Source organism: Podarcis pityusensis (genome assembly GCF_964106645.2).
Source record: "Podarcis pityusensis genome assembly, chromosome: 10".
Lineage (NCBI taxonomy): Eukaryota > Metazoa > Chordata > Lepidosauria > Squamata > Lacertidae > Podarcis > Podarcis pityusensis.
Genome location: NC_138035.1, coordinates 73903835 through 73917259, shown reverse-complemented (window position 1 = coordinate 73917259; position 13425 = coordinate 73903835). Strand labels below are relative to the sequence as shown.

Here is a 13425-nt window from a genome sequence, read left to right as displayed (position 1 = left end):
TTCTGTGCACTGGGCAGTTGCTTATGTTACGCAAAATGAGGACCAGCGTAAAAGGAGTGAAGAACACAAGCTAACACAAACATTATAGAGGACTGCAGTTGATGAAAAATCAATATATTAAACAACGAAAAGACGGTGTGAAGGACAGAGCATGGGTTACAGTAACAAAAAGGATCAAGCCTAGACATATTTTAGCCATATTTTCTCCCCCCTCCCTGTTACTGCAATAAACAAAACTCAAGAAAGAGCCATTGAGATTGAGGGTGTCTGCGCCTGAAAGGGGAACATTACGGAGTTCCGCCGGGAATCACCCAGAGCTCGGCAGCAGCTCCCCGCACGCTCCCTTCCAGGCGAGGGCTGCAAAGCAGGACGCCGCCGCCCAAGCGCCCGGAGGCTGCCCGCTCGGGGCCGGGCGAGGGGCTGCTCGAAGAGCCCCGGCAGGCAGCCACTTCCAGCCCCGGCCCTTCTCCGCCGCCGCCGCCGCCTCTTACCTGCGAGGGTCGTGCACTTCCACGGAAAACTTCTTCTCTCGAAAGTAGAGGTTCTCCAGCTGCCTCCACTGGAAGATCTGCGGGGAGAGGAGGGAAAGCAGGCGCGCTGAGCGAGGAGGCGGCGGCGGCCGGAGGCGCCTCGGCTCCTCCTCCTCCTGCTGCTCCTCCTGGGCGCCCCGACGGGCTGCCTCCCGGCCCAGCTCCGCCCCGCCTTGCCCCCGCGGCTCCCCTTTGTCCCGAGGCGCCCCACCGGCCCTCGTCCCCGGGCCGCCGAGGCGCAAGAGCCGCGGAGGGCGGAGGCTCCTCGCCCGCCCCGGGAGAAGCGGCGCAGAATCCTCTCCCGCTTTAAGGCGAGGCGGGCCTGCTGCAGAAATCCTTCAGCCATTCCGGCGAGGCCGAGTCTGGGCCGGCGGAGCAGCCGGACTCTGTTCGGCCCTTTCTCCCGGGGCCAGCCGGCTCGGGGGCTCCGCGCGAGGCCGCGCCCTCCCAGGGCAGCTCTGCCGCCCCCCACCCCCCTGTGTGCGAGAGAGAACCGGGCCAAGGGGCCTCTGCATCGCGATTTCAAGAGGAAATGGACACCCACCACTTGATTTAAAAGAAAGTTGAGGACACTGAAATTAATGATGCTTAATTTTGATTGGATTGGACCCATGTTGTTTGGAAAATAGACTCAAGATACATTTTCTTTGGCACACATGAACACAACAGAAAATCCCCCTTAGCAGAGGCCAAAAGGGTCCATACTTTCTCCAGTCTTTTTTTTAAAAAAAACTAGTGCATGATTAGCTGCACCAGAATGGGGAATGAATTGCACAGCACAGCACCCTGGGGAATGAATTGCACAGCACAGCACCCTGGGGAATGAATTGCACAGCACAGCACCCTGCTACATTTATGCTCTCCTTTCCCCATCCAGCAAATTAATATGCACTCAGAAATCTTGCTTATGCTGTGAATCTCCTTGGTGGGATAAAGGTGACAATCGGCAATGGGAGATCACCTGTTGATCACCTGTTAAGAGCACATGGAAACACAGGTGGACTGAGCTTCCCTTTCAGGGCAGGCCATACTGTGCAAGTTCTTAAAGAAATGGGAGTGCCTGATCACCTCATCTGTCTCCTGAGAAATCTCTATGTGGGACATGAAGCTACAGTTAGAACTGGATATGGAACAACTGATTGGTTCAAAATTGGGAAAGGAGCACGACAAGGCTGTATATTGTCTCCCTGCTTATTTAACTTGTATGCAGAATTCATCATGCGAAAGGCTGGGCTGGATGAATCCCTAGCCAGAATTAAGATTGCTGGAAGAATTATCAACAACCTCAGATATGCAGATGACACAACCTTGATGGCAGAAAGTGAGGAGGAATTAAAGAACCTTTTATTGAGGGTGAAAGAGAAGAGCGCAAAATATGGTCTGAAGCTCAACATCAAAAAAACGAAGATCATGGCCACTGGTCCCATCACCTCCTGGCAAATAGAAGGGGAAGAAATGGAGGCAGTGAGAGATTTTACTTTCTTGGGTTCCATGATCACTGCAGATGGTGACAGCAGCTGCGAAATTAAAAGACGCCTGCTTCTTGGGAGAAAAGCAATGACAAACCTAGACAGCATCTTAAAAAGGAGAGACAGCACCTTGCCAACAAAGGTCCGTATAGTAAAAGCTATGGTTTTCCCAGTAGTGATGTATGGAAGTGAGAGCTGGACCATAAAGAAGGCTGATCGCTGAAGAATTGATGCTTTTGAATTATGGTGCTGGAGGAGACTCTTGAGAGTCCCATGGACTGCAAGAAGATCTATCCATTCTTAAGGAAATCAGCCCTGAGTGCTCACTGGAAGGACAGATCGTGAAGCTGAGGCTCCAATACTTTGGCCACCTCATGAGAAGAGAAGACTCCCTGGAAAAGACCCTGATGTTGGGAAAGATGGAGGGCACAAGGAGAAGGGGACGACAGAGGACGAGATGGTTGGACAGTGCTCTCAAAGCTACCAGCATGAGCTTGACCAAACTGCGGGAGGCAGTGGAAGACAGGAGGGCCTGGCGTGCTCTGGTCCATGGTGTCACGAAGAGTTGGACACGACTAAACGACTAAACAACAACAACAACATACTGTGCTGTCAAGGATTTCTCTGGCAATGCTTACACAATGTAGGTCAGCTGCAACCTAGAGTGCTGGGTATTTATTTAATATATGGCTTCCTATTTCAACAGAAATCTCTAAGCAGCTCACAAATCCCAACAGAAAGGAATCATCATAATGTCCTTCCTCCAGCATGCATATGTGTGTGTGCTATAGAGAGGTGAATGTCTGCAAAACTTTTTCTGAATACAGACAAGTCTTGCTGGATTGTGGTCATTGTTCAATCAATCTGTTGATCTTTGTATCTATCTTTCTTTGCAGCAGGGATAGTTTAGAGAGCAATGCACTGGCCATCCTGTCAAACAGAGAATTCCAATTTTAACTTTGATTACATGCAAATAACAAATTAATTTATAGTTTTAGTCTTGGGGCTTAAGTGCTGCCGCAGACATCTGGTGGCCTCTGTGAGAAACAGGATGCTGGACTAGATAAGATTTTGGTCTCTTCTTACTTTGTGCTGAAACATTTTTCATAGATCATAGGAATGCCTGGGTGATCATGGGATTACAGGTATTCTGAAAAGCTACCAAAGTAATTGCTTCCACATTTATTATAACACACTGAATAGGTGGCACAAATCCTACCCTCTAAGAAACAGACAATGACAAAGATCTTCAAAGACCACCTTGCTTTTTTCAATGAAGAAACTCAGATAAGCCTTTGGAATGTAGATTCCTAAGTGGGCTAAGCCAAACTCACTTGCCAAAAGACAAAAGGAGCAAAACTGAATAACTGGTCCTGACTCACAAGCTGTTCTTACCCTGCCCGCTCCTCTCTTCTGGATAGTGAATGACAAATGAAAGAATCCATTTGCTTGAGCAACTGTAATGTCAGTGAACAGCAAGAATGCAACTGATACATCCTGCTTTGCTGGCCACTGAGTCAGCAAAATGCCAAAATGACTGTCTACCCTTGAGGAAAAGGTACACATTCTTAGCATTCCAGAAGCATTCTCTTATTTGCTAAGGCACACTTATTTGGGAATGAGTTGCACACTCATGAAACATGCACGGTCCACACTCACAGGTGGCTTCAGCCTGCCCTGGATCTCCACATTCCCAAAGAGATGACTGCAGAGACTTAACAGTGCAATCCTAGGCATGTCTATTCAGAATTAAATCCTACTGAGTTCAAGGGGGCTTGCTCTCTAGTAAGGGTATGTAGGATTGTAGCCTAAAAACATTCAAGGGAGTGCAATATTTCTCCTATGAAGAAAGGCCCAAACAAGCCTGTACAACAGCCATGCTGCCTCTCCATTTCTTGAAAACTCCCCTCATTTTGCAGTCCCAGGTAGAGCAGCTAAAACTGGTGTCATCAAGTCTCGCTATGGGATGCCTGTACACAGATGGTTGGTTGTAGGATACAAAGTGTGTGGGCCTGGACGGAAGTCTTTTGGGGGGGAAATAGAGGACTGATGAGCAGGGAGGCTAAAGTTTTTGAAGCTTTTGGTTTAGAAAAAAAGATGGCTATGCGGAGACATGGGACTCAGCCATACAGCTGCAAATATAACGTTTTAAGTGAATTATACAAATGTGACACTAGATGGCAATGGTGAGCTTATGGCAAATTCAATACATTTTTCATTTTTTTTTAATAAAAGGATTTTCAGAGTGTTTTCTATATGTGTCTATATTCCACCATGATGACAGATGATGGTAGATTTCTGAACGGTGGTTTGGGAGTGGATAGAGGTAATTCCTCCCTACTCTCAGAAGTTTTGGTCAATCAATTGATTTGGGAGTGGGAAAGTACCTTTTCCTGGAAAATGTATGCTGTGTACATACCATACATTTAAAGCACACTATTTCCCCAAAGAATCCTGGGAACTATAGATTTTAGCTCCCTAAAGGGCAAACTACAGTTCCCTTGGCATATTTTTATATTTTTATGAGGGGTGCTTTTCATGTGTGGTGTTTGCATAGCCATAACTGTTAATCTGTGGGATTGGTTGCTAGAAGACGCAGCTGCCAGTTTAGATGCTTTAAAAGGGATTAGACAAATTCATGGAGGAGAGATAGGGTTTAACAACCATTAGTCACAAAGTCTAATGTAAAATGTAAAGCTCCATGTCCAGAGGGAGTCTACCTTTGAATACCAAGTACTGGGCAGAGTCAGTGGGGTGGGGAGATGTCCTGCTTGTCAGCTCCCAGAAACATTTGGCTGAGGTTAGAAAAGGCAACCTGGATTAGACCTTTGTCTCCTTCAGCAAGAAAATTATTATGGTCTTGTGTTCTATTTAGTTGTTTAAAAAACTTACTTGCCAATTTTCAGTTATAAACATAAAAATCCCAAAATAGTTCACTCTATACTATAAAGCATTAAAATCAGTAAAAAGCAACAGTTAAAACATCCAAATAGTCACACCATTTCAACAACTACACCTGCAGGGCAAACCTCAGTGTCAATAGCCAGGAAATGGCAAGGCAAACAGAAATGGTTTGAGCTGTCTGCAAAAGGATCTCTTTGTCAGTGCTTGCCTGGTCTCCATAGGGAGGTGGAGGTAAAGGTAAAGGTAAAGGGACCCCTGACCATTTGGTCCAGTCGCGGATGACTCTGGGGTTGCGGCGCTCATCTCGATTTACTGGCCAAGGGAGCCAGTGTACAGCTTCCGGGTCATGTGGCCAGCATGACTAAGCCGCTTCTGGCAAACCAGAGCAGCGCACGGAAATGCCATTTTCCTTCCCGCAGGAGTGGTACCTTTTTATCTACTTGCACTTTGACGTGCTTTCGAACTGCTAGGTTGGCAGGAGCAGGGACCAAGCAACAGGAGCTCACCCCGTCGCGGGGATTCGAACCACCGACCTTCTGATCGGCAAGCCCTAGGCTCTGTGGTTTAACCCACAGCGCCACCCACTTCCCTCCATAGGGGTATCATTCCACAAAATGGGAGCAACCTAGGTACACCTTTCTAGTGTATGAAATTTCTGGTAATAGCATGGGAGCGAACATACAATAATGTTTCCCACACTTCCAGCAGTCTCGCCAAGCGTGAAACCAAAAATATGGGAAACTGAAATGTGCCCTTCTCTTTTATCTCTGTCACTGATTAATCCCTGACACCATCGTAAACCATCAGGTTTCTGAGATGAATGCTTTGGGAGAGGCTCCAAAGATAGCAATGAGATTTCAGCCCCCATTAATGCAGGCAATGTTGGGACTATATTGGAGATGGAGCCACTTGTACCTTTCAACTCACAAGTTTAGCCACAAGTTATTTTGGGTTTGCCCTAAGCAATTTGCCACAATGCGAGGAGAGGTCCAAACAACAAAGATAAGAGCAAGTTTGTCCTCTCTCTATTGCAGTGACACTGGAATTCAAAACATGCCAGATGTTTGCATTGTGAAAGCTTCCAGTTCCTGTGTGCAGAAGAGGGGATTGGAGAAGAGGGAAGGAAGGAACAGAGAGTATAGAGTACCTTGTGACCCTCTGGCATGCAAATTCCCTCCCTCCAGATAAAACTCTAGATGCTTGGAATACTAGTTACCAAGGACCTGTCTTGCTTTCAGGACAACAAAGACTGCTGAGCTCCCCCACCCCTGGGCTCTAAAGCTGGCGGGGAAACAAAATATTCTGCTTGCTAGGCTCCCTCCCCACCCCACCATTCTGCGGAAAAACGAAATGCTTCACCCCAAAATGAGACAGAACGGAAGGGCTGAAGCTCCATGGCAAACCATCCCAGGCTCCATCCATGGCATGTCCAGGCAGGGCTGGGAGAGGACATTGCCTGAAACCCTGCAGAGAAGCTGCCGCTCAGTGTAGACCACACTGGGCTGGATGGACTGCTGGTGTGAGTCGGTACGAGGCAGCTCCTTCTGCTCCAGCCTTGTTCAAGGCAAGCATTTCCCCATGATTAAAACAAACCACACAAACAAAAACGGGAAACTAATGCAGTTAAAATGGGTGCAGATGTTTTCAAAGTGTCTTTGGGTGAGTCCTGGAGTTGCTTGGTAGCTTATCCCCAATGGGCAGCTCCACAGCAGCAGAGAACCATAGTTTGTTAAGGGTGCTGGGAGTTGTAGCTCTGCGAGGGGGAAACTATAGATCCCAGCACTCTTTGAGAAAGAAGTCATGTGCACTGCATGTGCTTCAAATGTACAGGGCGGCAGCAGGCGGCTTCACAAGCATGACAACGGACTCCCAGGACTTGCTTCTGAGGCTGAATCCAGTATCCTCTTGTAAACTTGGATATAACGTGGTTGATCATGCAAGCTTCTTCTGGGCGATGCAGCCAGGAAGTGGTTCATTGTAACTAAGAGGAGTATGTCTCTTTAAACAACAGTTTCTTCCCTGAGGCAAACTATCTGGGAAGGACACTAGCAGCTGATTTTGGTCTGGTTCATCTGATGTGGCCACTTGTCTACTTGGGAGTTCAACATGAGGCTGCTATTCCTTATTCTTATGATGTCTTTAAGAAATGACTAAAGGTCACACTACAGCACATGCAGAAAGTGCAGGATACGTGCAGATCTCCTGATGTTTTATGTTTTTAATGAAATGCAGCCGCAGGGCCTGACAATATGTGACAAAGAAGGAAGGGCTGTTTAATCCTTTCTTCCCCTACCCAGGTTTCCTGACCAAAATGTCTCCTCCACTTCTGCAGGCGGCTGTTTGCTCCATGGACATCTCTGTTCAAATTGGCAGCAATTAAAAAAGATTGTGTTGGGAGAGCCAGTCTCTGGTGTATGCTTGGCCCTTAGACTGTCTAATCAGTTTTTGACCATGCACTGTTTTGTGTTTCAAAATGAAAGCAAAAACTTCCTTTGGGTTTTTAAAAAAGTGACACCTATGTCTAGTATTTACACTGGCAATCTTCCTCTCCAAAACCCAGTGAACTCTGCCTCACCCTCTCCAAGAAACATCATCTTTGATGTTAAAGTAAAGTTGCTGTTAAATGTGTTTCACTTTAGGGGGGTGGGATGTCTGGAAATGATTGTTTAACATTGGAAAGTCTGTGTGTGTGTAGTTTGAAACCAGGTTGGTGCCTGTTAAAACTGCCCACACTTTTGAGGTGGTGGTCAGAGACTGCAGCCAAAAAACCTCTGCTGTTCTATTCTGCAAAACGGTCTTCGAAGGCTGAAGGAAGTGGGTGGGGGGAGGGACTTCCGCAATGCACATGACGTTGCAGAGCGTCCAGGTGCAGGCTGGAAAATGTCCTCAGTGGAAACCATTCCTGGGAACAGAATTACTGGCCCACTCCCAGGTCCTTGTGGAGAGTTAAATGAGAGCTATAATCAAGGGCTTTAAAATTCCACTCTTCTGCCTCTCTTTCATTTCGGTGGATGTGTGGGGACACGTGTGGCTTGCTGGCCGTTTCATACTTAAGCTGAGGCTAGTAGGGAAGAGGTTTGAGCTCTGCATCCATATCTGCTATCTGAGAGAAGCTCTTGAAGGTTTTGCCACAAACAGGGGACTGAGCTGGGGGGGGGGGCATCTGTTTAGTTAAAGAGAAGCCCAGAATGGTGACTGTTGGTTTAAAAGAATGCTAAAGGCTTATAGGATAAAAGGGGTTCTTACAAAATAAATGAATAAAAAGGCTGGAAGAGAGGGTACTCTCAAGGACTGCCTCAAACAATGGCCAAGCACCATGTTTCTTTTATTGTGCTGAAGTATTCTTAATTGCTTTTAGTAATCTCTTGTGGAAAGAGCCTGATGCTCTCATGAAAGGAGTGAGGGTCTTCCGGACAGGGACTTAATTTGCAAATGAGTCGGCAAAATATTGCAGTGAGTTGTTGGCAACTGTTTTTTGTTTTTGTTTTTAAAAAACAACTCACTGAATTTCTCTCAGAAAGGGTTAATCTGGATTCAATGGGAGTTGGTGAAGGAACACGGGCAGGAATGTTGTGTGGACCCTGCAGGAAAGCATGCCTGTATGAGGAGCGGGATTGTTGGCATCCGTCTGTCTCAACAGACCATGGATAGGCAAACTATCCCGGGGCTGGATCCAGCCCAATCACCTTCTAAATCCGGCCTGCGGACAGTCCAGTAATCAGCGTGTTTTTACATGAGTAGAATGTGTGTTTTTATTTAAAATGAATCTCTGGGTTATTTGTGGGGCAGAGGAATTCGTTCCTCCCCCCCCCCCCAAATATAGTCTGCCCCCCACAAGGTCTGAGGGACAGTGGACCAGCCCCCTGCTGAAAAAGTTTGCTGACCTCTGCAATAGGCAGTGGAGTGCTTGGCTACAGGAGCTGCCAGAAGGAGGTGTACCAGGTGCCACCCAACCATCTTAGTGGCACCACTCTGGATTTGTGTAGGCTTTGCACCTTAGCCTTTTCTTCTCCCAAGGAAGGCAGTGGAGATTTAGGATCAGTTTTCCTTCTCCTAGATGGGCTCCCTTCCTGGGTGAACAAGCCCCTCACTTCTCTACAGCATGTGGATGAACTGCCTCCTTGGCTGCTGGACCCCTTCTTGGTGTCGTCCGCTTAACCCACTGCTCACTCCCCTCCCCTAACACACCATTCAGTGCTGTATGAGGAGCATTTTCTCAATACAGTAGGATGCTCAGTCCTTGAAAAAATATCTGGGCAGGGGTAACTGAATCCCAGCAGGGGACCAAATAGGAAAAGCCAGCATTTAGCAGGGAGAAGAGCCAACAGAAGACACTTTTCTTTTGGTAGGTACAGAATCAGAATGTGAAGGCAGACCTCAGCATCAGATATGAGGATGGAAGATGAACACAATCACACATGGCTGGGTGTGTGGAAAACAGCAAGAAGCAGCCCAGGGGGACGGAGGCTCTTCACTGGTCACAGAAGGCTGCCTCACTGTTGGGAGAGGGGCATAGCAAGTGGGGCATTGGGGAGAGGGTGGGAGGGAAGATCTTGGAAGAAGGTCTGCTTGGTTATCTCAAACCCCAAACAGCAGCATCCACACTGAAACATTGAGGGGCCCACTTGTTCCTTTTAAAATCCAGCAAGTACACTGAAAGCACATGGCTTCCTCCAAAGAATTCTGGGAAGTGTAGTTTATCCCTCATGGAGCTACAATTCCCAGCACCCTTAACAAATGACAACTCCCAGGATTCTTTGAGGGAAGCCATGTCCTTCAAATGGGCGTGATGTTAAAATGTGGCATAATGAAATTAACATGCATGGCAAAGGGAAGCAGCCACTTTGGATGTTCTGAAGCAATCAAATAAACTGATAAATATTCATGGGCTGATGAGTAATATTTCTTAACAAATTATAATTGTTTTAATATTTATTAATAAATAATACTTACTAATAAATAATAATTTATACTGAATAAATAATAATCAGCCACACACAGGCGCCAGGTTCTGCCCCACTTTGGGGAGGCCCAGCTCGTGTGTGTGATGTCATGTGCATGATGCCCACATGTGACGCGACATGAGGTCTGCCACAGCTGTGGGGAGGCCCAATGCAGGCTGCAGAATATTTCGACGGGGCCCTTAGCTCCTCCCATGGTGCCCCTGCAGCCACATACATATATTTCTGTACACTAATGTATTAATTCTGTGTATGAATGTATGGCGATGTTATATACTTTGATTCTTTATCCCTGCCTTGTTTCAGTGATGTATCAGATCTACTGCTTCTCTCCATCTGCTCTTGGTCCCTGGTCTAGTTTATCACAAGCAACTCTGCCTATTTTTGCTTCCTTCTAGGCTTCTTGATTCTTCACCTTCTTCCCTGCTGAAATTTTAAGGTGTCGGTCAAGAGTTTGTGCACCCATGGAAAAACTCTAGGCAGTCTTCGTTAAGGAAAGAGGAGCAAACGATTAACAAAGCCCGCCAATAGTTAATGGTTTGCAAAGGTTATTGGAACTTACGTGCACTGGAGGACAGCAGTTCAGGCTCTTAAAATAGTGAGATCCTCTCAGCTAGAACAGATTGCCTGCCTATCCTGGCACTTAAAGACATATTATTAATTATCATGTAGGCATGGGCAATGCCACTTTTGCTTTTTCAAAATGCTTCTGGGAGCACTAAACACTGACTTGATGAGCCCTGTGTAAAATGAAAAGACTCTCAAAGACACTACAGATTCCTTCCATGCCTCTAAATGACTCTCTGGCATTTGTGCTTTTCACAGCACACATGCTGTTCAACTTCAAAAGCACATCCATGAAGCGAAACAGCCAGTGGGCCAGTCTGCAGCAGAAGTACAGCTCCAACACACAGCAGCAGCAAAGGCAGACAAATGGGAGGTGGAATGGAAAACATGAGGGGAAATAATGCCCTGAACTTAGCCTGGATGAGGCTTGGCTGGTCACTGTCGCTTAGCCCAACTTTCTTCAAAGGCAGGATGACGGCGTCAGGATAAAATTGGATAATGCAACGTATGCCAAGGTCAGGATAGACATGGTCTGATAAGTATAGAAGTTGGTGAACCCACAAACTATGGTTTTGCATAATCTCATCTACTTGGAAGTCTCTTTCTTTCTTTCTTTCTTTCTTTCTTTCTTTCTTTTTGAGGAGGAGAATAGACACAGACCTGTAATCCAAAGAGGGGAGTACCTTGGCCAGAGTTCCCCTGAAATCCTAGTACTTTTGCTCCACCTTCCTCTGGCTCTTGAATGTTCACCCACTGCTCTCTGATGGCAGCAGCCCTACTGTTGTCCTCTTTGCCTTCTTTATCACAAGGACAGTCAAGGTGGGTGTGGAGGGAGGCCAGCCTATGTGGCTTTTGTAAGGCTGGAATGCAGCCTATGAGTCACATCTCTTGCTCCCCCCATTTTGCCTCTGAACCCACCCAGTACTGATAGGAAGGCTTCTCATGGGATTGATAGGTGGTTTTTTATGGTTGCAGATCAGTCAAGTTGCCCATGAGGGAAGCCTCTGGCTGAAAAAGGTTTAGCTGCTAATCCAGGAGAGGAGAACCTGTTCCCTGACTCTCGTGATTCCAGCATCAAGCCTGATCACTCCAGGGAGAGGGAGAGCACACACCTTAAAGCAGAGCAAGGCAGTGCTTCCTCTGTGTTTATTCAAGCAGCCTATTCACTTTCACAATTGCAAACAAGACCTGTCATTTACAAACTTGCCTTGGATGCGTGTGATCATAGAATAGCACTGTGACTGAACTCTCAATCAACAAGGTTTATGCACTGAGACTACAAAGCTTAGCATGCTGTCTGCTCTTGTCCTGTCCTCTCACGCCTTCCTGAAGTGAAGGCCCAAGACAGGTGTTGATCATCATGTGAGCTGCGCACAGGTGGGCTGAAGCGAGCTACTGCCCTTCCTGTGGAGCCTCCTTTTATTGAGACAAATATGCAAGCCAGGCAAATACATTTTGGGGCTGTGACCTTTACACATCTTCTGTCCCGAGATCGTGGGGTGGTACAAAGTTATTTTGGCACCTGTTCCACAGCGTCATTTTCCCCTTGCACAGTGTATGACGAAGGGGACAAAAGGTCTCAGGGAAAAGGGTTACAGACAGGACACCACTGACTGCTGAGACTGCAAAAGGTCAGACATAGGGGACGATGTTCCGACAGCCGTGGCTTGTCTGAGGGTTTTTTTTCCTGCACCCCAGGGTCACGCGTGCAGGCAGACTGTGGCTGCCTGCTGGTGGGAGTGTGCTCCCTCCAGACCCCACTCCCCGCTCCGCGATATCCCTACACCTTCCTATCTGTGCTTTGTAGTCACCTGTGTCAAGGAGGGGGTTGCTTTGCCTGAGGAGCCCCACCCAGAGATACTTGCTCACAGGTTCATGACAACCTGCAGCCCCGCCTTCCATCTCATTGAAGAACATGCTTCTACAATTTCTCTTTAGGGTGACAAATGAGGACAGAGCTCCTATGGAATTCCAGAAAGTGTGCCTGCTGAGATTGCCTCTTCCTCTTGAAGGGGAAGGAGTCCTGTCCTCATTGCCATCTGACCACCCTTCTTATCATGTGCTACAAGGCAGAAATATATTGCTGTTGTTTGGCAGCAATGTAGTGAAAAAAGTGCAGGTGGAAATTTATATTTCCTTATTAAGTTGGGGGAGTGAAATAAATTGCAGGCTATAGTGGTGTGGTGAATGATGCTCTTTACCTTGCGCTTGGTATGGCCAGTCACTGAGAGAGGACAATGGGCACTGATGGGCAGTTGGTTGCTTTAAACTCCTGAAATGTGAGTCATACTCTCCTGCTAGGAATGAAACCAGCTTTACTTGAGAGAGGATACACAAGGAGAAGTGAAGAGCAGCAGCTGAGATCAGGCTGTGGACCTTGTTCAAGATTTCAGGTTGCTAGGCTAACAGTGCTTTGAGACTAGTGTTTCCTGCCTGTGTGCCTGCTTCTGCACATCTGCAATGCCAGCTCCAGCTGTGTAACAAACAGAAAGGAAACATACCCTATAAGGTTGCCACGAATTTCTCATTGCTCACGGAAGGGAGAACATGAAATTGTACATAACCAAGGCTGCCCTCCTGCTCATTAAGCATTTTCAAGGAAAGATTAAAAATGGCCAGTTGTGAAAATATCCAATCAAATGTTGCTTAGTCCAGTGCACAAGGGAAGAGATATGCAGTCTAAATGCAGTATTTTCTTCTTTCAATCTTATTAGTCAGTTAAAGCATAGACAATATGCCTTCAGGACTCAAATACATGTGGCTCATGGCCTTTGGAATCTGCAGTCTAATTCAATTCCCTCAACTACTGCCTCATCCAGGGCCTCTTATATTAAAAGCCCAACTGCATTTCCGGTGACATTTAGTACAGTGACTAAAAATTTAAATGTGCACAAATTGGATCCTAGAATGTAAGCCAACAGTCAGCCAAGCTTTTATCATTTTTTTTTTAAGTACTCAGAATTTTGCAAGATCCTGGTAAAATGACTGGAGCAA

General features: G+C 46.8%; 1 protein-coding gene across 10 annotated transcripts in view; it reads right to left on the bottom strand.

Moving 5' to 3' along the window:
- Window positions 1-13425, bottom strand: part of FRMD4A (FERM domain containing 4A) — a 411715-nt gene that overhangs the window by 52354 nt on the left and 345936 nt on the right. For all 10 annotated transcript variants that reach the window (XM_081023499.1, XM_081023500.1, XM_081023502.1 and 7 more), the window contains one exon: window positions 492-568. In XM_081023499.1, coding sequence (XP_080879625.1) covers window positions 492-568 — 77 coding nt within the window. The remainder of the gene's footprint in view (window positions 1-491; window positions 569-13425) is intronic.